Source organism: Ursus maritimus, unplaced genomic scaffold, assembly GCF_017311325.1.
Source record: "Ursus maritimus isolate PB19 unplaced genomic scaffold, ASM1731132v1 scaffold_8, whole genome shotgun sequence".
In the NCBI taxonomy this organism is placed as follows: domain Eukaryota; kingdom Metazoa; phylum Chordata; class Mammalia; order Carnivora; family Ursidae; genus Ursus; species Ursus maritimus.
Window position 1 is genome coordinate 82,035,234 of NW_024426996.1, and position 24,455 is coordinate 82,059,688.

The 24,455-nt window shown below is 57.9% G+C and overlaps 1 protein-coding gene across 1 annotated transcript in view; it reads left to right on the plus strand.

Annotated features, from left to right (window-relative positions):
* Positions 1-24,455, plus strand: part of LOC103676866 (cyclin-G-associated kinase) — a 35,711-nt gene that overhangs the window by 1,381 nt on the left and 9,875 nt on the right. Inside the window, exons 2-15 of the mRNA XM_040625384.1 lie at positions 1,119-1,254; positions 1,581-1,693; positions 3,463-3,553; positions 5,471-5,594; positions 12,432-12,481; positions 13,087-13,235; positions 13,804-13,926; positions 14,869-15,002; positions 17,996-18,190; positions 18,618-18,735; positions 19,092-19,171; positions 22,347-22,540; positions 23,281-23,427; positions 23,589-24,059. Of these exons, the coding sequence (XP_040481318.1) occupies positions 1,119-1,254; positions 1,581-1,693; positions 3,463-3,553; positions 5,471-5,594; positions 12,432-12,481; positions 13,087-13,235; positions 13,804-13,926; positions 14,869-15,002; positions 17,996-18,190; positions 18,618-18,735; positions 19,092-19,171; positions 22,347-22,540; positions 23,281-23,427; positions 23,589-24,059 (2,125 nt within the window). The remainder of the gene's footprint in view (positions 1-1,118; positions 1,255-1,580; positions 1,694-3,462; positions 3,554-5,470; positions 5,595-12,431; positions 12,482-13,086; positions 13,236-13,803; positions 13,927-14,868; positions 15,003-17,995; positions 18,191-18,617; positions 18,736-19,091; positions 19,172-22,346; positions 22,541-23,280; positions 23,428-23,588; positions 24,060-24,455) is intronic.

Consider the following 24,455-nt stretch of genomic DNA (forward strand, 5'->3'; position numbering starts at 1 on the left):
CAGAGCCCCTTCGAAGAGGCTGGGGGGTTCATGCAGCCGGACTGGCCATCCCGGTCTTGGAGCTCTATGCCGGTCTGGTGATGGCCAGAGTGAGGGGTGGGCCCTGATCCCTTCACCTTTCTGAAACCCTGTGGCAGTCCCTGCATGGTGTGGGCGTTATGCCCGGCCATGTCCCTCCTAGGGTCCAGCATCAGGGTGCAGAACTTAGGGTGTGCCGCGCTAAGTGGCCTAGGGCTGCCCCTGCCTAGGCCGAGGTATCCTGCCCCCTACCTGGTCTCTCTGAGAGACCAGGCCCTGGCCACCCTTGAGGGCTCAGAGTTCAGGCCCCTGAGGCCAGCCTTCAGCAGACCCCACTGTGGACGTGAGAATCTCCATCCTGAGTAAAGGTGGTGCTGATAGCAGTTTAAAGTCTGTAGGATGTAGGATGTGCGTGCCAGAGCCTTTTCTCATGATAGCGGTAGCCCGTGGTGTCTTCTTTCCAAACATTGGTCGACCCCAAATAGGTTTCCTCAGCACGTCTGGGCCGGAGGACGTGCACGTGCACACACGGAGTTGGATGGGGAAACGGACGTTGGGTGCTGAGGGCTTGGCCTCACCTGGGCATCGGAGCGCACTGGTCATTCTGTGTGAGAGAGAGATGTGTGTGGGCAATGCGGTGCCGCTGCCCCATTGGTCCGCTGCATCCCTGTCGTCGGATGCCCCAGGGAGAAGCAGCAGTGGACCCACAGATTTGCGTCTGCTTGTGCCTCGTGTCCTTTCCGCAGCTGCCCTGCCAGGCCCCTGATGCTGGCGTGTAGAACTTTCCCCTTTGATGAGAAAATAAGAGATCGTTGTTCGTTCACGATTCAGACCTCAGTAGTTCGCACCTGAGGAGGGTGGAAAGCGGGCTGGGTATGCGGGGAGCGCCGTCCCCGACTCTGCGGCCGCCTGTAGCTCAGACCAGGTGTGGCTCCAGCTTACGCAGGCTGACTTGGTCTTGACTGCCCTGGGTTGTGGATCCAGACCCCAGGACAGGCCACACTCCCTCACCTCCGCCTCACTTCCGCCCCGCCCCCTCTGCCCCCGCCGCATCTCCACCCCTCACCCCTCCGCACCCCTCACCGCTGCCCTCCCCACAGGCCCTGGGCTGCATCTTGTATCTGCTGTGCTTCCGGCAGCATCCTTTTGAAGACGGAGCAAAACTTCGAATAGTCAACGGGAAGTTTTCGATCCCCCCTAATGATACCCGGTATTCCGTGTTCCACGACCTCATCCGTAAGTCCCACGTGCAGGGACTGCAAAGGACAGGCCTTCTGTCACATCTCGGGCTCATCTGTCCCTTGTCCCTCATGGCTATGTGGCCGCCCCCTGATGGGGGCTTTTCCCAGCGCCCAGCCCCCTTGTGAATCCTCAGTGCTTTGAATAGCCGTTCTGATAACTTTGTGCCACTTTTGGGCTTACTGTCAGTGTCTTTATTTCACTCACTCACTTATAAAGTCAGTGGTGCTAGTAAACCGAGGGGCCTCCAGGGTCTGTGACCTCGGGGAGAGTGGGCACTACTGTCCCCAGACCTGGCCTGAGCTCACCTGCCTCTGCCCCAGGTGCCACGCTGAAGGTCAACCCCGAGGAGCGGCTGTCCATCACAGAACTGGTCAACCAGCTGCAGGAGATCGCAGCCGCCAGGAATGTGAACCCCAAGTCTCCCATCACTGAGGTAGCAGCCTTGCCAGGTGTTGCGCGGGATGGTGTGGTCAGGACGGGCTATGAGCAGCCCTGCCTGCTCCGGGGCAGGAGACCCGGCTCCTGACAGGGCTCACGAGTGCCGTGGAGCTACTACAGCCCGGGGTGATCCGAGTTCCCCGAGGGAGCTTCCCACCTGACGAGAGGCTGGCCGTCCTGTGGGGTCACAGGGGCGTGGGCAGCACACTGGGTGTGGGGCTCTGGTGGATGATGCTCGGCACGTGTCACACGGGCCTGTTCCCAGGCCTGGGGGCCAGGCAGGAGGTGGCAATAAGGACCTGCCATGTAAGGGAGGTCGTCACACTGGGGTGAGGGAGAGAGAGCCATGGGGTGTCGGGGTAGGACAGTGGGTCCACTTCAGAGAGAACCCCCACGGGGCCCCTAGGATATGTGTGCTCCCCCGAGAGTTGGCAGAGGGTGGGCTGGTGGCGTTGGGAGATGTCTGATCTGGGTGTGCCGGCCCGCACCACCGGGAGCTCACCACGGGCCGGGCAGGGATGCTGCCGGACAGACGCAGCTCCCTGGTGGGTGGGCTGCTGCACGTGTTCCTACGTCAGTGCTCCTGGGACCTGGGACCTGCTTGTGCAAACGTGAAACCCCTTCTGTAGGGTTCTTCTCTGGGCCGTGCGGGGCTAAGCGTGCAGTGAGGCAGTCTTCCCCGTGAGAAGGCAGCCTGCCTCAGTGCAGCATTCCGAACCCCCAGAGTAGGGCCATGTGAAGAGTTGCGCTGTGTCATGGGATAGGAGGGCATGGAAACACATCCTTCACGACACAGCCGCAGGGATACCGAGCACCCTTTGTTAGGGTTTACGGGGAGTTGTGGGAAGCGTAGAGTCCCGGCGGGGGATGTTCTGTTTCTTCTAGAAGTTGGTAAAAGAAGTAGAGAATCTGGGAAGAAAAGGTCTGGCCCGTCTAATGGACATGTGCTACCTAACACTTAGTGGCATGGGCGTTGTTTGTAGGGATTTGTAGGAGATCAGCATTGACTGCCTACCAGGGCACAGAGAAGGACGAGGTTTCATCACATTCAGGAGAAGTGATGGCGTCTGCACCTTATTTCCTGAGCTTGCCGTAGTAAAACTTTACCTCGATGGTAATATCTTGTAAAACCCCACCAAGAACGCCAAAGCGCGCTGCCGAGTAACCTTGGCGTAAGCGTGGGAGCTGAAGAGAGCTGAGGCCGGCGCCCGGTGGGGCTTCCAGCCTTGTCCTGACGTCACACAGTTGGGCTGTGTACATTGCCCAAGGGCTCCAAGCAGCTCTTAGTGGGTTTCGGGGTCGAGGCCCCGGCCGGCACTGGCCTTGGGCTCAGCTCGTGGAAGACACAGCCCCCCCGCCCTGCTTCTGTGGCTGCCAGAGAGCACCAGCTGACTGGGGGACGCAGGTGTGTGGCCCTGAGGGTCTGCTGTTCCCGTGAGCCCCCCCGCCCCCGCTCCGTCCTCTGTCAGTGCAGAGCCTGGCATGTGGTGGGTGCGGTGAGCACTTGCAGAGTGGGGCAGACTCACGGCCGTGCCCCCGTGTGCCGAAGCGCATGTGTGCAGACCGCTTGTCCGTGTGGTCCGTCTTCGGTTTTGGTGGGCTGTTTTGAGCCGGGGGGCTCTTCCCTTGCCTTTAGAGAAAGTGAGGTTGAGGCGGGCAGGTTGACTTGGTGGCCGACGTGTCTCGGGCTCACCGCACGATACTGTCTGTACACGGTCTTCTGCATCTCTGGGGGTTGACTGTCTGCATTTTGAATCACTGCAGCTCCTGGAGCAGAATGGAGGCTATGGGAACGCTGTCCCATCCCGAGGGCCACCCCCTCCTGGGGGCTCCAGCAGTGGTGGCTACAGCGGAGGTGAGTACCTCCTGTCTTGTGCCCCCCCCCCTTTGTCCCCTGGGGTTACCGTGTCCCTGCGGTGCACAGGACACCCACGTCCTGCTCTCACAGGGCTTTTGGCCTCACAGCAAGAGACAGGCCCCACGTTTGGGGTCCCCAGGACCACCCACAGGTTTGGATGGCCTCGGGCTGCCAGAACTCAGTGGGACTGGCACGCTGAGGGCCACAGGGAGCTGGGGAAGAAGATGAGCCTCAGCTGTCCTCTCCCTGTACCGTCAGGATACCACTGGTCCTCCACAGCATGGAGGGACAGCTGGGGGTGGCCACACAGGCATCACCACTCACCTGTGTGGCTGGCTCAGTCTCCAGCCCTGCGGACGCCTTTGGTCCTTCTGTCAGTCACTTGTTGGCGTGGCCCATGGCCCAGGTGGATGAGGGCATGCGTCGAAGGGCAGACCGTGACCAGGGGGCGAGTACATTAAAAGGAGGGTATGTGGGGAATAGAGCAGCCATGATGGGAGCTGTGGGGGCCCCAAGTGGGAAGCACAGACACAGTTCCGGCAGTTGTAGAGGTGGGGCCAGTGGTTTTCCTCACAACTCCGGTCATGGTTGGTGAGCAATCCATGCTCCCCTCGGCCAGTGTGTATGAGGATGGGTTGCGTGCCCAGCACTGGCATGATGGTGCAGTGTCTCCAGAGAGCCCTCGGTCTGGGCTCTGTGTGACTGTGCCAGGACGTGCTTCCCTGCCACATGCCCCAGTGCTCATCCCCCAGCTCTCGGTGTTTGGGGTGTGGAATCCAGCTCCTTGGCTCCCTCAGCTCTCTCATGCCCTGGACACTCCGTGTCCATGCACCGTGGTCCCTGGACACCTCCCTGAATGTCCCGTGTGTGGGGCTGCCTCACCTGCCGTGGGGGGAGGTTCTCAAGGCTCCGAGATAAGATCATGCCACATACCTGCTCACCGCACATGCGAGTGGTGGTGCCTGGCCAGGTCTGGGCTGGTTACTGCCTAGGGAAGGGCCAACATAAATGTAAATGTGGGGCCATGTTGGCCACATCTCAGGGGCTGTCCCCAACAGTCTGAGGGTGGCCGTCACCCTTGTCCCAGCCGTGACTTGGCGATCTGGCAGCTAGTGCTGCTACGTCGGTCACGGGCTGCGGGGGGGTCCTGGCAGACGACCCCCGCGGCACAGAAACAGCCTGTGGCTCGTGCTGTTCTCCGTTCACGCCGACTTCTCCCACCAGAGCCCCTTCTGACGACCGCACCCTGGGGGCCGTGCGTCTGTTGCTGCTCTGTTCCCATCTGAGCAGCTGTGTCCAGCTCCGTCCTGGCAGCCCTGCCCCGTGAATGATCGATTTCTGCCCCAGGCGCGCCTGAGGTCCAGCCATGTGGCCTTTCTGTGCCTGGCTTGGAGCTGACCAGGCCTCCCAGCTGCGTGGCCCTCTCTGTTCTCCCCGCACGTCCTTCCCTACCCTTCCCTTCTCCAAGTGTCTGTGGCTTCCGTGTCTACCCGTGTGCCCTCGCCTCAGGGCCGGAGGCTGCCTCCCCTTCGCTGGTCCCCTCAGCATGATTTAGTGTGATGGCGGCCTCAAGGCTGGCATCTAGCACATGCTACCAGTAGGTTGGTGGGACGTTGTGGAGATGGGAACGGGTGTGCCCAGAGGGTCCAGCATTTCTTTGCGGTGCCCAGGTTCTACCCTCGAAGGAACAGCTGGCCAGGCCCTTTGTGGCCACCATACAGGGCGGTGCTGCCTGCCAGGCTCACGCGATGGTTGCTGGTTTCATCCCTGCACCTGGATGTGGTGTGCCAACAGTTGGGGTTGACAGGAAGTGGGGCTCCTTGCTGGTTCTGCATCTCGGCTCTTGTCCCTGTGGAAGCTGACACAGCAGCAGGCCCCAGGCCATGCCCGTCTCACAGTCGTCTCTGCTTCTAGGCCTGGTGCTTGCTGAGTACGACCAGCCCTACGGCGGGCTCCTGGACATCCTGCGGGGGGGCACTGAGCGCCTCTTCACAAACATCAAGGACACCTCCTCCAAGGTCATCCAGTCCGTTGCCAAGTGAGTGACAGCACGTGGGTTCTTTGTAGTGGGCATTTCCCAATCTCTGGGCTCTGTCCTGCCTCCAGACCTGGCAGGACCCGCACTCGAGGCTGTTGGTAAGTGTGTGATCGGCCCACAGACCTGGGGGTGGGTTCTGTGCTGTGTGACGGGGTGGCTGCTCATTTCTGCCCCTGCCATGGCTGGCGCTGGGCCACATGGGAGCGCAGACGCCATGGGCCTGCGTCCCTCTCTCCTCCCAGGGGGCCTTTTCCATAGAGACCGTGAGCCCCCCCCCCCCCCCAGCCTCAGCGTCTCTCTCGCGCTGTGACAACAGTCGTCACGTTTGTGTGGTTTCTCGTCCATGGTGTGGCGTGAGTAGGGCAGTGGGGGTCCCAGGGACGCCTCACAAGTGCAGCCCCGCTTAGTTAAAACACTGGATTACTTGGGCTGGATGGGTTTGAGTGTGTGGGTGAATAAAGTCACTTTATGAGCAGGTTGCCCAGGGGAGCACGTGTGTGCACAGCCAGAGGCTGTTCTATCATGCTGGACGCTGCCCTGTGGCCCCTGGGGCCACAATGTGTGAGCTGCATTTGCTGGGTTCCATGGGGGCCCCTCGGCTCTGACTAGGGAGGTCCATGGGAGCACCAGGCCACCGAGCCCTCGTGGGCACAGGTCTCCACCACGGCCCCCCTGGGTCAGCTCAGGGATGTCAGCACCCACAGGAGGCGCTCTCTCGCTGTTCTGACAGTTTTGGGGGATGGTCCATGGGCGCTGGGCCGTGAGTCTCCGTCCAGGGGTCAGGAGGTTTGTTCTTCTGTGGTCACCACAGGTCTCTGATAGCGTGGAGACTGCTTGGCCTCGTTTTCCTTGTTCTTTTGTTTTGAGCTATGGTCATTGTATTGTGTGCTCACTGTTGACAGCACGGGTAGCCGTGCACACGTGGTGAGAGCATGTGCACACTAGTGTGAAGTGTGTGTGTGAGCGTTGTGCTGTGTTGGACTGCGTAACACCGCGTCCTCTTATCTGACGTGACTTTGTGGAATGAGAAGAAACTTGGTTTCCGCTGGAGGTTTCACCAGATAGGGCATCTGTTCGACCCTCCACGACATCCCAGGCCACACCTTGTCAAAGGAAGAGTCTACGCGCTTCTGGTGTGGGCTCTGCAGAGTCCCGTCCCTGGAGTCGGGAGTCGTCGGTCCGGCTATGGCTCGTGTGCTGGTTATGGAGACAGAAAAGTCAGGCTGGGGGCCTGGACAGGACAGGTGGGGCTGCCAGTGACTCTCAGACTTAGCTGCCTTCTGCATGTGCTTTTCCACCGGTGTTTCTGATGATGGCTGACCTCGCATGGTGGTGCTATGTTGTGGGCCGCTCCACGTGGTTCGCCCCACGGGCCACCATCCCCTGCACTGTGTGCCAGCTGCGGGGCTGTCCTGCCCCTCCTCTCAGCAGGTGACGTCCTGGGGGTCTCAGGGCGGCGTCCTGGGACTGGAGGGCTCTGGAGTTGCAGCCCTGGGGTTGATGAGCAGGGGATTCTGGGACGTGCAGGAAGCTACTCAACCCTGCTCTCGAGAACACGCACACCGATTGGGTCTCTCAGGTGGGCCCAGCATTTCACGGCTTCTCAGTGAGACTCAGGGAGAGCAGACGATGGGCCGCCGCCACATGGATGTTGTCCGGGGCCTCAGCTGCCAGCCCTGAGGCCAGGGGTGGGTGTGGAGGATGGGTGCCCGTGGCCTCCTGTGTGGCTGAGATGCTGGAACCCCCACGGGGCTGGAGGGGAGGGCTGGATGGTGGCGCGTCTGTTCACGCTCTTGACTGCGGTTTCGATAAACAAAGGAATGTGAAGTTGTCTCTTGTGAAGGGTAGAGACAATGGCAGTGTGCTCCTGGATTTAGCTGATTTCATGACTGACTCTGGATTTGTGCGACTGTCTTACACCCCAAGTGGAATATTAACGTGAAGAAGTAACCCTAACAGCGCACATCAGGCTAGCAGCACTAGCAGAATTCCATCAGTGACTTGGGCGTGGTGGCCTGCGGACACCATCGGACGCGCCTTGGGGCGGGACGACGCTCAGCATTGTCCTGGTGTGACGTCGAGATCAAAGCCTAGACGAGGATAGACCAGAACGTCACCTGGTGTCGTCAGGACCGAAGGGTTCTAGAACAAGAGGAAAAGGATATGTGTCGGGATGCCAAGACCACCCCTGGGGTTGGAGGTTTGCTAGGGGACACACAAGGCTTGGCACAGTTGTCCTCATGGCGGTGATTTGCCACAGAGCCCTGGGAATAGGCGTGTGGTGTGAGTCTGGGGAAACCTGGCACGGCTTCCCAAGTCCTCCCCACTCTGCGGAGTCACGTGGGACGCGTGTGATTCCCAGCCCAAGCCACTACAGTGTATGTGACATGTTGTCATCCAGGGAAGCCCCCCAGGGACCCAGCACCCAGGGTTTGTGTCGGCTGGTCACGGGCACCCTCTGCCAGGCACGCACCAGGCTCCAGATCGAGGGAAAGCAGGTCTGAGCATAAACCACATCTTGGTACAAGTAGTCCGGGCACAGGGGGCCACTCTTACAGTTCTGGGAACAGTGAGGATGCTCCCGAAATTGCTGTACCATAGCCGAGGACCAGCCTGGTTAGCAGGCTTCTCTGTGGATACACGGTTGGGCCTGTGTAACTGTCTTTTGTCCAGAGTTCATGCTTCAGATGTGATTCAGAGAGAGTGTCTGAGACTCAGAAGCATCCAGGCTGGAGGGGAAATGTCTCAGGGACCAACAGACTCGGGTTCACAGTGAGTCTACCCAGAACCCTCGCTGGCCCTTTGTTTAACCAACCCACGGACAAAAGCAGAGCGTTGGACAGGGAACGGCAGAAGGCATGGTCCCAGCCCTTGTCGCAGCCGTGACGTTCACACTTGTAACCAAGAGTGCCTAGCAGCTGTGGTGTGGAGGGCCAGGCACACCTCTGCCCCTTGCCGGGCCGGCTGGCCGTGCTTGTAGAAGGAGTCCTCCAGATGCAGTCCAATGTGGTGAGCTCCAGGTCCTCTGAGGGTCTGGGGCCACCCCAAGGCTCTGTGTGCCACAGGAGGACCTAGTGAAGGCCTTGGTGGGGGATACCTTGGTCAGTGTTAACAGACTCTCCAGGGCCTCTGAACAGCCCTCTGGTGGAGGCAGAGCCCTCACAGTAGGTAGGGTATGTGGACCCAGGAGTCTTGGGAGGCCTGTCCTTGGAGGAGGCCCAGCCCGGGCAGCCTGTGTGTGTGAGCCTGTGTCCTGGAAGCCAGGGCCTCGGGGGCCTGGGCCTGAGCCTGGACGTGTGGTCTCGTGGCTTCCTTGTGTAAGTGTGCACACACCTTTCGCACACATCCTGGAGCCTGTTCTAACCCTCGGCTCTTTTTCTGAGTTTTTGTTTTACCAATATTATATGTTATGTGTTCTGTGTGTTAATTCTTGTTTTGTCCTCCAGTGGATTCTTTTTGTTTTATTGGAGAGCACATGCATGCGGGAGAGTGGGAGGTGGGGAGGGGCAGAGGGAGACAGAGAACCTCCAGCAGACTTCCTGCTGAGCGTGGAGCCCAGTGTGGGGCTCAAGGCCGCAACCCTGAGATCATGACCTGAGCTGAAAGCAAGCGTCAAATTCTTATCCGACCGAGCCCCCAGGTGCCCCCGTGCTGCAGGAGTTGTAAGCTAGAGCACAGTGAGCCCGTGCCTCCCTTGGGTCTGTTGGCCTCCGTGCTCAGGGTCTTTTATAGCCCAGGTTGGAGCACAGTTTAAGTATGTCTTAAAACAGTTATTTAAATGTATTGTAAATATATTTTTTGATGGTTTTATTGTTGTACCTTTGGGTCTTTAATCCATTTGGACCTTACTTTGGTGGTTTTCTTGCCCCAGTCTCCCCCTCCACTGATGGCCAAGCCAGGCAGCGTTCCAGTCCTTTCTCTGGGCCCTCTTCCACTCTGCCCAAGAACATTGGCTGTTCTCACACATCAGTTTCTTGGAATGAATTCTGGAATCAACTTGTCAAGTTGCCTGATCGGTCACTTGGGTGCTGTTGCATTTTATCCACTTTATGGCCATCTCAGGGGCAGTTGATCTGCACAGGGCTGACTTTAGCCTCCCCCAGAGAGGCATCTCTGGGGTCCCAGGGCTCCTTTCCTGCCCTCTCGGATGCCTGCTGGCTGCTGTCAGAGGGTAGGCGGGAGGGGCAGCAGGCATGTGGGGCAGCAAGTCTGCACCAGCCGCTCGGGTTGCCTCTGGGTCCTGCTGCACCCAGAGCCAGCGGGATGGACACTGCTGCGCAGTCAGGCTGCATTGTGCCGAGGGCGCCCCACACTCCTCTGCTTAGCGGAGTCTGACAAAAGCCGTGAAATTAGACCTAAGTGAGTGGAGAAATACACCATGTGTATGTTTGGGAAAGTTAATTTTGGGAGATGGTATCAGTCAGTCTGTAAATTCATTGTAATAGAAATAAAAATTTTGATGTTTCTATCGATTTGGATCTTAAAGTTTGTATATAAGTTACCCAGAATTGCCAGCAGTGTGTTAAAAACTAAGAACGGGGTGAACCCATCGTGTGTCACTTTTCCTCAGACATGAGCGCTGTGCTCGTAGGTGAGGTGGTGGGTTATGTGGGGCTCGTATAAAGCCAGAGAACCTGGCGGTCTGGTTAATGGACGGGGCTGTGGCCAGCGGCATCTGCACGGGGGAGAAGAAGTTGGGTCTTCATCTCGTAACGGACAAGAGCCATTGATCTGATTAAAAGGTCTCATTGTCAGCAGCAATTTTTTAAAAAGATTTTTATTTATTTATTTGTCAGAGAGAGAATGCACAAGCAGGGGGAGCAGCAGGCAGAGGGAGAAGCAGGCTCCCCACTGAGCAAGGAGCCCAGTGCGGGGCTCAATCCCAGGACCCTGAGATCATGATCTGAGCCGAAGGCAGACGCTTAACAATTGAGCCACCCAGGCGCCTTATCCACAGCAATTTTCTAAAGAAGATTAAAATAGGGGCGTTTTTGTGATACCAGAGCGAGGTAGATTTCTTAAATGTAATAAAACTGCACCAGCCATGGGAACAAATGGTTCGTAAACGTGATTTTAAAAGCCCTCTATCCCCCTCTATCCATCAAAACACACTTCTTTCAAGTTTCCAGAAAGGGACAACCCTGATTGGGAGTGTGTTTGAACCATAAAACTCACAGAGGGACGGTGTCTATTACATGCAGTAGGTCGTGGAGACAAGAAGCAGGCATGGAGGCAGCTAACAGGGTAGATGCCCAAGTTCGGGAGTACTTCGTAGACGCTGGAGAGTTGAGTCTTGTTGATCTGTGCTTGCGGTCTCTGTCTTGTCACGGGTGTGTGCAGACCGCGGACGCGCATCGCTGGATGGATGCCCAGCGTGTCGGTCCCCACCTCCCACGCTCTGCCCGGCCTTCTGTGCTTGTAATTGAGCCTTTCACGGGAGCCCCTTGTCTCTCCTTTCCTACTTGTAACATTTCTACTTTTTTTTTTTAACTTTTTTTACTGGCTGCTCCGGAGTGTGCAGTACACATTTCCAGCTAATCCACATCTCCTTTCAAATAGCCCCGCACCGCTAGCCCTAACCCTCGGGAGCGCCACGGGGACCCGTTGCGGGCATTCGCGGCGCCGCCACAGAAGCGCACACAGGACGTGTGTCGTCAGCGCAGAATGTGTGCGTCAGCAAGCTTGTTGGCGCCTAGCTGCCATTATGATTTGGAGCAAACTGTTACTGAGTCAGCTAAGAATAAGAAGAATAAAAGGTCTTTTTTTACCCTCACTTCCTCTTTGACCTTCTTCTGTTCTTTATGTAGAGCCGAGTTTCTGACCAAAGCGTTTTCCTTCTCTCTGGAGAACTTGTTTTAGCATGTCTTGCGAGGCAGGTCTACTGGCAACAAATTCCCTCAATGTTTGCCTGACAAAGTCTTTATTTCTCCTCACTTTTGGAGGATAATTTCACAGGGTGCAGAATTCTAGGCTTTTCCTGGGTGTGTTTTTTCTCTCCACGCTACGTATTTTACTCTCTTCTTGCTGGTGTGGTTTCTGAAGAGATTGCTTCTGCCCGGTGTTCTCTGAGCGTCCTGGATCCGGGATTTGGTGTCTGACGTTAGTTTGGGGGAAATTCTCAGGTATTATCGGCTCACGTATTTCTCCTGTTCCTTCTCTCCCTCCTCAGCATCTCATGTTCCCGTTATGTGTACGGTACACCTTTGTGGCTGTCCCGCATCCTCGGAGACTCTGTCCTGGATTTTGTCAGTCTTCGTTCTCTTTGCTTTTCATTTTTCAAGGATTCTGTTGATAGATCTCCCAGCTCAGAGATTCTTTCCTCAGCTGTGTTCAGTCTAATCAGAGGCATTCTTTATTTCTGCCACAGTGTTTTTATCTCCAGCATTTCTTTTTGATCCTTTCTTGGAACCTTTATCTCTGTGTGCACTGTCCGTCTGTTCTTGTCTGCTGTCTGCTTTATCAGTCTGAGCCCTTAGCATGTTAATCGTAGCTGCTTGAGTTCCTGGCCCTCTGGTTCCAGCACCCCTGCCGTGTCTGATTCTGATGCCTTCTCTGTCTCTTGAAACTCTGTTTTTGCCAGACACTAGGTGCCGTCTTCCGTTTTTGTTCCCAGCTACCGCTGCCATACGCCTTCAGAGTAGACTAGCAGTCAGTTCGTATCGGGGCTGTGCCTCTCTGTCCCTTGCAGATGATAGCTTCTCGTCCACCTCTCCTCTCAACGTGCATGCGTGACGTGAGCCGCAGCCTGAGCCTCTGCCGGACTCGCCCCTTTTAAGCTCTGGTGACTTAACTGTAGAAATTTCCGGTAATAACCAGGGCTCTTCTTTTTAATTCCAGTTACGCAAAGGGAGATTTGGACATCTCTTACGTCACATCCAGGATTGCTGGTACGTTTGCCTCCGTTAACCATGAGAACATGCTTCTGATTCTTTCCTGTCGGAGAATGGCTCATGGGATGCAGGGCATGAGGATGTATCTGCTGGTGAAGGAGAGGTGCCCCTTGGGCAGCCGCTCACTTGCCCAAGATGTGGCCTGGGGCACCTGTCCCTTTGTCCAGTGTGTCTCCAGGCCCTGCCGTGGACGGTACCAGCGTTGACCCACCTTCTGCCCCTGGTCTGGAACTTTCTGGCACTCAGACCGTGAGGGGAATGATGCAAAGCACATGTAAAACTTGGGTCTCCAAACACCAACACCAGAGTGCCGATGCGTGAGGCCCCGCCGTGCTTCAAGCCCTCTGGCTGGACTTGCTGCCCCAGGAGGCGCTGTCTGGGGGTCCCAGAGAGTCGGTGGGGGTGGCGGGGTCTGTGTTCTGTCTGTTCCTGGCAGCTGTTTTACTGATCGGTCAGAGCTTTGGGGAGGTGAGGAGCAGGGGCCCGAGTGCCTGGCTGTCCTGCCTGTGGCTGGTGAGGCTACGGAAGAGCAGCCTGTGTGCCATGTGGAGGCCAAGTGCCGCCACGCTGTGGTAGCTGACGTGAGCTGCTCTCTCTTTCAGTGATGTCATTCCCAGCAGAAGGCGTGGAGTCGGCTATCAAGAATAACATAGAAGACGTGCGGTTGTTTCTGGACTCCAAGCACCCGGGACACTATGCGGTCTACAACCTGTCCCCGAGAACATACCGGTCCTCCAAGTTTCATAACCGGGTGGGTGGCCTGGGCGTTTGCCTCTCACCGCATGCAGTTTTCTTCCAGTTGGCCCTCAGGTCCACGTGTGGCATTCCCCAGCAGCAGTAGTGGCAGCAGGCGGAGCCCAGGGTCCTGGTGGGGAGGGGCTTGGGTGTGGCAACGCAGGTCCCCATGCAGCAGACAGCGGGAACAGGGGTTTTCTCAGGAAAGACTCCATGATGTGACCAGTGAGGAGACAGTCAGATGGGCTTCATTATGTCCCCTAAAGATTGCTAAAATCTAGGGTGCCTTGTTGCTCCTCACTAGTAAGGCCGTGGGAGGCCACGGGTTTTCTTAGTAAATGACCACATAGGACACAGACATTTGGACGGTATTGAGACTGACCCAAACACGGGAAAGGGCAGACTCTCCAGTCTTTTTTGCCAAGTCTGCATAGCCGGGTACACATCCTGGAGCACAAAGCTCAGGAGCAGGGGCTTGGTGGCGTCTGTCCAGGGCCAGTGCCCGTGGTGCCCTCCCCCCACCCCCGTGTCTGCACCCCCGGCTGATGCAGGGAACCCAGGCCGAGCCAGCCCTCTGCCCGCAGGTCTCCGAGTGCGGCTGGGCGGCCCGGCGGGCCCCAAGCCTTCGCAGCCTGTACAGCGTTTGCAGGAACATGCATTCGTGGCTCCGGCAAGACCACAAGAACGTCTGTGTGGTGCACTGCGTGGTGAGTGTGAGGCTGCCCCATCCCTGCCCTTCATTCACCGTGGTGGTGGGGTACCTGAGAAGAAAATGTAAACCAGGAGAAATAACCCATGCACTGGGGGAGCTCACAATCTGCTGAGGGGACGGAGAGCAGAAGTGAGATCCAGGGCACCGAGGAGGGAGGCTGGCGGGGCAGTTGGGGTCTCCACACGATCACAGGCCTTGTCTGATACTGGGCGAGGCCCCTGGCAAGGTGTGGGAAACCTGCAGTGACCGCTCTGGGAGAGGCCTCCTCGTTCAGCATCAGGGGCACTGCCGAAATGTCAGCAGCCTGCTGGCCTCTTTAGAGCTGGGGTCTGTTGGGGACACACTGGACTAGCACTTGGACTCGTGGCAGGTCCTGTGAGGAGCAGGTTCTGCCCTGGTGTTTACAGCCGTTGACCCTGGGCCTGGCTGCCCTGGTGTGGCCTCTTTCACTCGAGGTAGCAGATCCTGGAGGGAGCAGCGGCTGCCTGTGCGTCATGAGACCCATGCCTTCTGTGGGTCCCCACTGCTTCTTGGGGAAAACTGCCTGCACAGGTGGTCCCCCTGCTCCTGTTGACAGAACACGAGGGGTCCCCACATGTCATTCTCTCCTCTCCCCGCAAGGCAGCACCTACGTGAGCCTCAACAGCCTGGCACTGAGGTCACTCTGCCTCATGGGACCCCCGTCTCTGCCCCTCCTTACTGTGGCTGAAGACAGGCCTTATTTCCAGTCTCCCACCTGCACAGTGAGGGTTTGTTAAGGACCCTCTATTCTTTCTGGACTCTGAATTCTACCCCCATCAGCTGTGTTTTCATAAGCTTCCAAGTATGTTCTAATCAGGGGAAGGCCCTGTGGCTGTTCTCTAGGGAGGTGTGTGACTAGGAAGCCACCTTCCTCCAGCTGCGGCTGTGTGAGCCTGGCCTGTGCCGTTTGTCCTAGGACGGGAGAGCCGCGTCCGCTGTAGCCGTCTGCTCCTTCCTGTGCTTCTGCCGGCTCTTCAGCACCGCGGAGGCCGCCGTGTACATGTTCAGTATGAAGCGCTGCCCGCCGGGCATCTGGCCGTCCCACAAAAGGTACCGTGTGTCCCGCTTTGGAGATGTTGTACGCGGCATCACCCTTGGCCGGATCGTAGCCGATGGTGCTGGGAGGTGGGAAGACTTAGGGCCTGCGTGCAGAAATGGGCGAGGCCACACAAGTCGGGAGAGTCTGTGCCCTCCCGAATCTTGGCTGGTCACTGGAGGGACACAGAGTTCGTCCTCCCATGGGACAGACAGGAGTCTGAGCAGCTTCAGGACAAGACCTCAAGGTATCTGAGAGGAAATTTAACTGATTAATGTGTTGACGGCACTAATGAAGAGGGTGGGCAAGACGCAGGAGCACAGGAGCACACGGTCACTTCAGCAAAGATAGGAACTGCGAGTCTCGAACGCAAATGCCGGACATGAGAAAGGCAGCGTTAGTGGAGGCTGCCCTCCACAGGCTCTCCAGCAGCTGAGGGAAGGGTCTCAGCCTCTGGAGGGCAGGGCAGGCGGTGTTACTCAGACTAAAGCGCAAAAAGGGATCTTGGGAAGGGGGCTGAGCAGCCAGGCCCTCCAGGCCGTCTCCGGCCGTCTCCAGAAGCAGAACCATGGGGGGCAACATGGAGACACAGTTGCCAAGGAATTCCTCAAATTACTGAGACGTCAAACCCCCAGAGCTCAGAGGACACGAAACAGGGTGAAACACTAAACAAACGTGCAGAAAACCCACTCAGCGCACGGACCTTCGTCTGCTGGAGACCCCACGCACAGAGAGCTTGAACCAGAGGGCAGAGGTGCAGACCACGTCAGAGCTGTTGTCGCGATCCCCAGGGCAGCCAGGAAAGGTTCTAAGTACGGGAGTAAGTCAGTCAGCAGAGGACATCAACAGAGTCATGAAAAGTGCTCACTTACTCTAGGAAGAGACCAAAGAAGAAGAAATGAACAGAAAGCAGTTAGCAAGACGGAGCAGTAGGACCCGACCACAGCAGCAGTCAAGCTCTAAAAGTGCCCATTACAAGGACCGTCAGACTGAAGAAAACAGCAAGACCCAGCGATGCCCTGTCTGGAGGAGCCCCGCTTCTGCCATCAGGACACAGGAAGCCGGCATCAGCCATGGAGGGGGTGGTGGCACATGTGCTGCGTGACGAATCACCACAGACTTAGCGGCTCAGAGAGCTCGCACGTGCCTCTCCGCCTCTGCAGGTCGGACGGCCAGGCTGTGTTGTGGTGTGAACCTCGCCGAGAAAGTCTGCTGCTCCCTGTCCGGTCCACTTCTGTGCTCACTCAGGTGGCTGGTGGGACTCACGGGTGTGGATGGGGTGTGGGCCTCCTGGCTTCGTGCTGTTAGTGAGGCGCCTGTGGGCCTCCTGTCCGTGGGGGAGAGCTCCCCGAGCACGTCTGCTAGCACAGTGCAGTATGTGACACGCTCAGAAGCCTCACACGAGGGCAGGGACAGATGCCTGGTGTGTGCAGCCCGCAGGTGCTGGGAAAACCACCCAGGAGAGCTGGAGGAGTAATACACGTGAGAGCCGATAGCAGGTTTGTAGAGCAGAACACAGAATTGAAAGGAGAAATGGGCAATCACGGTTGTAGCGCAGGCATCAACATTTCCTGCCTTGGCAGCGGAGGGACCGAGTGTTCAGATGGTCAGGTCGAGACAGAACACTGCGAGCAACCGTCTGGACGACCTCCCTAGACCCTTTCGCCCAACAGCCCAAATAGACACGTTCCTTTCGAGTGCTCACGGACCATTCAGTAAGAAAGATCGTATTCTGGGCCATTAAACTGCAGCCACGGAAGAATAGCAGTCACAGAAAGTGTTCATGATAGAGTCACACCAGAAGTTGGTAACAGACGGGCGCCTGGCTAGCTCAGTCGGGAGCGTGCAGCTCTTGCTCGGGGTCAGGAGTGTGAGCCCTATGTGGGCTGTGGAGATTGCTTTAAAAAAAGAAATTAATAACAAAGATAGCTGGATGTTTTTCTAAATTTTTCAAAATTAATCCACTTCTATATTACCCATGAGTCAAAAAAGCGTCAAGGGAAATTTTAAAATATTTTAAACCGAATGAAAATTACATCAGATTTTTTAGATGAAACTAGAGCAAACTGCCCAAGAAGAGTTAGCCACACTGAGTGCTCGCGTCTGTCAGGACCAGGTGCAGTGAGCTGACTGTTTGTCGCACTTGGTACTCCCGTTGTCAGGAGCCAGGTGTGGTGAGCCAGCTGTCCCACTGAGTGCTCGCGTCTGTCGCGAGCCAGGTGCAGTGAGACGGCTGTCCCACTGAGTGCTCGCGTCGGTCAGGACCAGGTGTGGTGAGCCAGCTGTCCCACTGAGTGCTCGCGTCTGTCGCGAGCCAGGTGCGGTGAGCCGGCTGTCCCACTGAGTACTCGCGTCGGTCAGGACCAGGTGCGGTGAGCCAGCTGTCCCACTAGTGCTCACATCTGTCAGGAGCCAGGTGCGGTGAGCCAGCTGTCCCACTGAGTACTCACGTCTGTCGCGAGCCAGGTGCGGTGAGCCGACTGTCTGTGGCTCTGAGTACTCGGGTCTGTTGGGAACCAGGTGCGGTGAGCCGACTGTCCCACTGAGTACTCGGGTCTGTCGGGAACCAGGTGCGGTGAGCTGTTTGTCACACTTGGTAGGTACTCCCATTGTCGGGAGCCAGGTGCGGTGAGCCGACTGTCTGTCGCGCTGAGTACTCGCGTCTGTGGGGAGCCAGGTGCGGTGAGCCGACTGTCGCGCTGACTAGCGTCTGTGGGGAGCCAGGTGCGGTGAGCCGACTGTCTGTCGCGCTGAGTACTCGCGTCTGTGGGGAGCCAGGTGCAGTGAGCTGTTTGTCACACTTGGTAGGTACTCCCATTGTCGGGAGCCAGGTGCGGTGAGCCGACTGTCTGTCGTGCTGAGTACTCGCGTCTGTCGGGACCAGGTGCGGTGAGCCGACTGTCTGTCGCGCTGACTACCCGCGTCTGTTGGGACCAGGTGTGGTGAGCTGACCGGAGCTTCGGGAACATGGCAGGTGAGTGATGGGGCGTGCCTCTGGCCCCTGCAGGTACATCGAGTACATGTGTGACATGGTGGCAGAGGAGCCCATCACGCCCCACAGCAAGCCGATCCTGGTGAAAGCCGTGGTCATGACGCCCGTGCCACTGTTCAGCAAGCAGAGGAATGGCTGCAGGCCCTTCTGCGAGGTCTACGTGGGGGACGAGCGGGTGACCACCACATCTCAGGAGTATGACAAGATGAGGTAAGCTCAGAGCTCAGGGTCTTGTTGGCCCGATGGCCGTCAGATTCATTCAGTCTCCCTCCTCTGGGAGATTTGTAAGGGGAACCCTGCCAGAGCTGCGGAAAGGTGCCGAGGCCACGCCGGAGGTGGAAGTGGTGAGCAGGAACAGGTCTGTGAGCTCGTCCCGGCGGACAGGCACCAGGTGTGGGAGGTTCCCGTGACCAGTGTGCTGAGGAGTCGCTTCTGAGAAGTCAGTTCCAGAGCAGCACTCCCTCCCAGAATAATTTGGCAGGAAGACCAGCAAACTAAGAACGTGTGGATCTAGGCGTTGGTGCTTTAGGGGAGCCGGGAGTTCTTGCCGGGGTGCCTCAGCTTTCCAGGACCACTGCTCTCTGGAAAGCTGTGTGTGTGACTTAAGTGAACCTTTCCTCATCGTTCTGCCCTTTAGGGATTTCAAAATCGAGGACGGCAAAGCAGTCATTCCCTTGGGCATAACTGTGCAAGGGGACGTGCTTATTATAATCTACCACGCCAGGTCCACCCTGGGAGGAAGACTGCAGGCCAAGGTACGTGGACACTCAGGCCACCCTGGGCTGTCAGTCTGTGGGCTCTCGTGGATGGTTCTCGGGCCCAGTGTCCGTGAGAACGGCCTCGTGTAGCACAAGGCAGAGGGGATTTTAGCCCAAAACACCCAGAGTTCCCCATCCTGCGGGATGCTGTCTGCATGGGGCGTCTGCTGAGTTATGGCTTTGGGGCTGCCCTACCACAGACCCTGAGAAACTTCTTGTTGGGAGGGCGCTGTCCCACCGTCTGTGTCCACAGCACCTGGAGCTGTGCACGTGACTGAAGTCTATGTCTGCAGTGTGAGCGTGTGGCATCTCCTCCCCAGCTCCAGGCTCTCCTGTCTGCACTCTGTTCACAGGTGGCGTCCATGAAGATGTTCCAGGTCCAGTTCCACACGGGCTTTGTGCCTCGGAATGCAACTACTGTGAAATTTGCAAAGTATGTGGGTGTCACATGTAGACGAGGTCAGGAGGGTCACGTGCACAGTGCCCACCTGCTGTGCATCCCCTAGAAATGAGGCCTTGGACTGGACACTGCTGGGGCGATGTGGCTCATGCTTGGCTGGGTTGCCACACTGAACTCCAGTCTGAGGTCTTTCCCCACCTCTGAGCGGGCCCAGTGTCCAGTATGTATGCCTCCATCGGGCCATGGTGGCTGCCGCTGTGCACCTTGGTGACCTGGGGACTGGCCTGGTGCATTTCTTACTAGAATTTAGCTGTTTACACACTGGATGTGGTATAACCAGCTGAACAGCTGTTTATTGCTTTTTTTTTTTTTTAAGATTTTTTATTTATTTATTTGACAGAGATAGAGACAGCCAGCGAGAGAGGGAACACAAGCAGGGGGAGTGGGAGAGGAAGAAGCAGGCTCATAGCGGAGGAGCTTGATGTGGGGCTCGATCCCATAACGCTGGGATCACGCCCTGAGCTGAAGGCAGACGCTTAACCGCTGTGCCACCCAGGCGCCCCTGTTTATTGCTTTTTAACACACAGAGTACCTAGTATGTGCAGAGTCCTTGTTAGGCACTGAGGTTGGAGATGATTAAGAGAAGTTTACCGTTTGCTGTTAGAGACAAAACCAGAAATACATACAATTGTCTTACCCAGGGCTTTAGTTTCTTGTGTTCCCAGATTTCTTAATCTTGTTAGCATAATGTATAAGGGCCTCCCACACACGCCTGGCCCCCAGTCCCTGGTGGGTACTCGCACCTTGTATTTGAGGCAGAGGTGCTCAGATAGCGGGACAGGTCTGCCCTGCGGGCGTTTGAAACAGAGAGAGGGCACGTGCAGGCGGGAGAGAGAATTCCAAGCAGACTCTCCACCCAGCACGAACCCAACGCAGGTCTCCGTCTCACGACCCTGAAGTCACGACCTGAGCTGAAACCGAGAGCCAGATGCTTAACCACCTGTACCCCCCCGGGCGCCCCAGTAGGCATTTTGATTCTAGCTGGTGTTCTTTCCCCTTTGTCTCACACGCATGCATGCCTACCACCCAAGCAGAAGTGTTGTTCTGGGGGTGAGAGGAGAGCTGGTGGAGGGGCTCTGGAAACCACTGCCTACAGCTGCCCAGGACCTGGATTCTCCAGACCGTCTGCCCGTCTCCTAGCCAGTAAATGAAGGGAATATTAGGACCCAGCACTGCAGTCCTGGGAGGACTCAGCTCTGACCCTCTGGGTGCCGGAGGACCAGGGAGTGGCTACCTCTGACATGGGGACTGACGTGGGGGCTGGAGAGAGGGCATTTTTTCCCCCATGCGTCCCAGTATGCAAGCACAGAACTTGACTGAGCTGTGCTCTCAGGCCTGCGCGTTACTGTGTGTGCAATGCTTCCACAAACGGATTCTGAATTAAATAAGGAGAAAGTGGTTGAGTTGCCTGATTGTTGCAGGAAAGCGTGTGTCTCCTGTGGGCAGGATCCATTTTGCAGAGAGGCTGTTGAAACAGGATAGCTTGAGAAAAGAACTTGGAGCAGTGTTAGCAGGTCCATCCTCGAGGAGACCTCCTGTCACTGAGGGAGGGTCCCCAGTGTGTTTAAATGGGCAGAATTGGAATTTGTGACACAAGGCAGCATTTTTGTTTCTGAGCCAAGCATGTTGGCCCATGGGGCCATCCAGTGAGACCCGGGCCTTATGCCCTCCTGAAGTGCAGGGCGGGGTTGTGGCCCTGCTCACAGACCCTCATTGTTCCCTCACCGGCCTGCTGGGTGAGCTGGGCAGGCCCAGCCCCGGAGGCCATCTTCGGGGACCAGCCAGGGCGGGGAGGTGGGGATGGGTGGCCACCAGCGTGGTGCCCGGAGCTACCCCCAGGGCCCTGTGGCCCCCGGAGTTGAGCCTGCAGAGGTCATGTGCTCCTTTGTGTGGATCCCTGCCTTGCTCCTTCCTTGTGGATGGGGGGTCTAGGCCTCCCCTGGTCCTTGCTGGCTGCTGGACTCCCCCTTGACTTGACGGTGCTGCCTCAGGGCTGACCACCGTGGTTCCCACGGGAGCCACTCCTGCCTGGCGGCATGGTGACCTGTGTTGTCTCCTTGTTGTGGGTTCCTGACTTAGGAAGAAAGTGCGCGGTGGCCCCTGGGCTGGGTGCAAGCAGACAAGTTGACAGAGGGTTCTGTGGCCTGAGAGCCTGAGGAGCTCCCCTCCTCCCCACGTTGCCCCAGCAAGAGGAGCTCGGCTTCAGGCTGTTCTTGCCCACACAGCTGCTCTGTTGTGTTTCCTCCCTTTGCGCAAAGGTGGTTTGGAGGAGTGGGAAGGATTGAAAGCAGTGGACGTGCCATGTTAGGCTCACGTGTGTTTGCTAAGTTTATTTCTTGGAGTCCGCGGAAGTAAGACTTCGAGTCTGCCGCGGGTTTTCCCCCCGGACTGACCACCCAGTCTGCCCCCATGTCTGCAGCCCTACTGCCTGGTGGCTGTGTTTTGTTTTGGGTTATGGGTGCCCCACGGACATCACAGAGGACGCAGGGCCCCTCCTTCCACAGCTTGGGTCACTCAGGCTCCCGCTGCCCCTTTTGAAACAATAAGTAGTGCCCAGAGATGTTAGGTGGCCTAAGAGAGGGTGCAGCCTGCTGCCCAGCTGACGAATAGCGCTTAGCAGTGTGGTTTGTGAACTTGTCATCAGAGAGGATCTTAGGGAGCATGGGGGGAAATGCTGGAATCCCTAGAGAGGTACGGCGCCCCAGAATTGGAGTTCAGTGACCCGGCAGCCACAGCCCCCACTGCCAGCCCCGCAGGCGATGCCTACACACCCGGTCTTGGCATTCCTTGTCTTTCTCCTCTTCCGCCAGCCGTGAGCCCCGGCTGCCGTTCCCCTGCTGCCCTCCCCCCTCTGCAGGGCACTCTAGGGGTCTTGGTTTTATGGGCACCTGTGAATACTTGGGGATTTTTGCTAGGGTGGACAGTGTCGTTTTATGGAAACACGCATTTAAGATCCCTGAGTGCCCGATCTGAATTAGGAGATCTGAGGGGTGAGGGCCGCCAGTGCTCCTGCGGCAGGGGGCAGTGTCCCTGCTGGCGTGCCTGCCCCGGTGAGCACATGTGCCGTTTTGTGCTCGCTTTCTGGTTAACACGGGGTGACTGACCCATGAAAGTCCTTCTTAACTGGCATCTGGTGTCCCCCTTGCAGGTATGACCTGGATGCCTGTGACATTCAGGAGAAATACCCGGATTTATTCCAAGTGAACCTGGAGGTGGAGGTGGAGCCCAGAGACAGGCCCAGCCGGGAGGCCCCACCGTGGGAGAGCACCAGCATGAGGGGGCTGAACCCCAAAATCCTGTTTTCCAGCCGGGAGGAGCAGCAAGACATTCTGTCTAAATTTGGTGAGATCTTTGTTTTCCAAATACATAGCAGGTGGTGCTGCCACCACCGGAAACTCCTGGGGCCTGGGCTTGCGCCCATCCCTGTGTCCAGCTGTGCACAGGCATAGGGAGGCCCAGAGCTCCAACTTGGGACCTCCCCCGACACCAGCTTTCACACCTAGCGTGCTCGCATTTCCCGGATTCACGCCGCCACAGCTGCTCCCATACCCCCAGGACCCCGGGCAGCCCCTGCCCTGGGGGTCATCATGAGCCTGCTGGGAGGGTCGGGTTGGAGTCACTTGCTATTTTCAGTGCACCTGGAAGAAGTCAGGGCTTTGTTCTGGACCTGCAGGGGATAGCGGGGCAGATAGTCCCTCTCCAGGTTGGTTGTCTCGTGAGCAGTTAGAAGAAAGGGGTGCACACAGTCCGTCGGTGGGCGGGGCTCACGGTCTCACTTGCTGACGGAGACACGGTCGTCTCCGCGTTCTTGGTTTGCGTGTTTTACGTTCTCTTCCCTGAGAAGCGTGTGTCTGCGCACGTGCATGGGGCAGCATCCAGGCCGACACGGAGCTGCTCACAGACTGGACCCTCTTTGCTGGTCAGTGCAGGTTTCCCAGTGCTTCGGAATCGGGCGTCCGGCCACGTGGCCTGGATGCTCCGTGAGACGCTTTGCAGCCCAGGGCCCCGTGGCCCCTGGCCGGCTGCTGCAGGCGGTGGTGGCATTCTGGGCTGGGCTCCTGACACGCCCTTCTCCCTGGCAGGGAAGCCAGAGCTCCCCAGGCAGCCCGGCTCCACCGCTCAGTACGACGCTGAGGCAGGGTCTCTGGATGCTGAGCCAACGGAGTCTGATTCACCACAGAGCGGCAGCACGGACACCAGCCACTTCCTCCACACGCTGGATTGGCATGGTGGGTGTGGGGCACCTCCAGGGACCGTGCGCCCCAGAAGCAGCTGATCCAGCCTGGCATCTGGCAGGATGTGCTTGGTTCTCACCTGTGCATTTTCTCCACTCCTTGGCTTCCGGCGAGGCCTCAGTCTGCCGTCCTGTCTGCTGTGCTTTTCTTTTCAGAGGAGAAAGACACAGGGACAGGCCCAGAAGGTCAGTTTGCCAAGGAGAGCGCATCAGTCCCAGCCGAGGATGCAGGTGGGAGTGAGCCTTCTGATGAGGAAGCAGCGACACTGTCAGCTGAGAGCAGAGACGCAGCTGACGAGGACACGCCGGACCCAGCAGCGAGGGCGCAAGAGCGAGAGCTGATTTTTGATGCGGCCACGCCGGCCACACCACAGGAGCCCACGCCGCAGGAAGACAGTGTCGACCTCCTGGGGCTGAACTCCGAGGCAGGGCTGGCACCCCCCATGCAGGCCTGCGGGGCAGCCCCCAGTACCGCCGACCTGCTCAGCCGCCTCCTGGGGGCCCCTGACCCAGCTCCAGAGGTCCCCCCAGGTGACCTGCTGGGCGGAGAGACCCCCTTGCTCTTCTCAAGCCCAGCCCCTTCCTTGAGCGCACAGAGCCCACCCCGCGAAGGGCCGGCTGCAGTTGGTACGTTACTCCATCCAGCGTGGGAATAGAGGGTAGGGTTTTAGTTGTTTGGCCTTGCTGTCAGGATGACCTGGGATGGACGGGGTGGGGTCAGTGCTTGGCCCCTCGGCCTCCCGCTGGAGGAGCAGCCCCCAGCCTGCTGCAGGAGGCGGCTGCTCTGCGGGTCAGACTCCTGAGGCCCCTCTCGCACTCCCGTCCCAGGAAGTGCTAGCCCTTCGCTCTCACGGGCTGCCTCTCCCAGGAGAGTCTAGGGCGAGGGCATCCTGGCATCCAGCACCTTCTTGGAGTGGATGCTGCGTCTCAGCCTGGGTCTGAGGGGCCACGGCGCCGGCTGGGACTTGCTCAGCTTCACAGCGGATGCTTTGGGCCAAAGGCGCCTACGTACCTCCACCCATT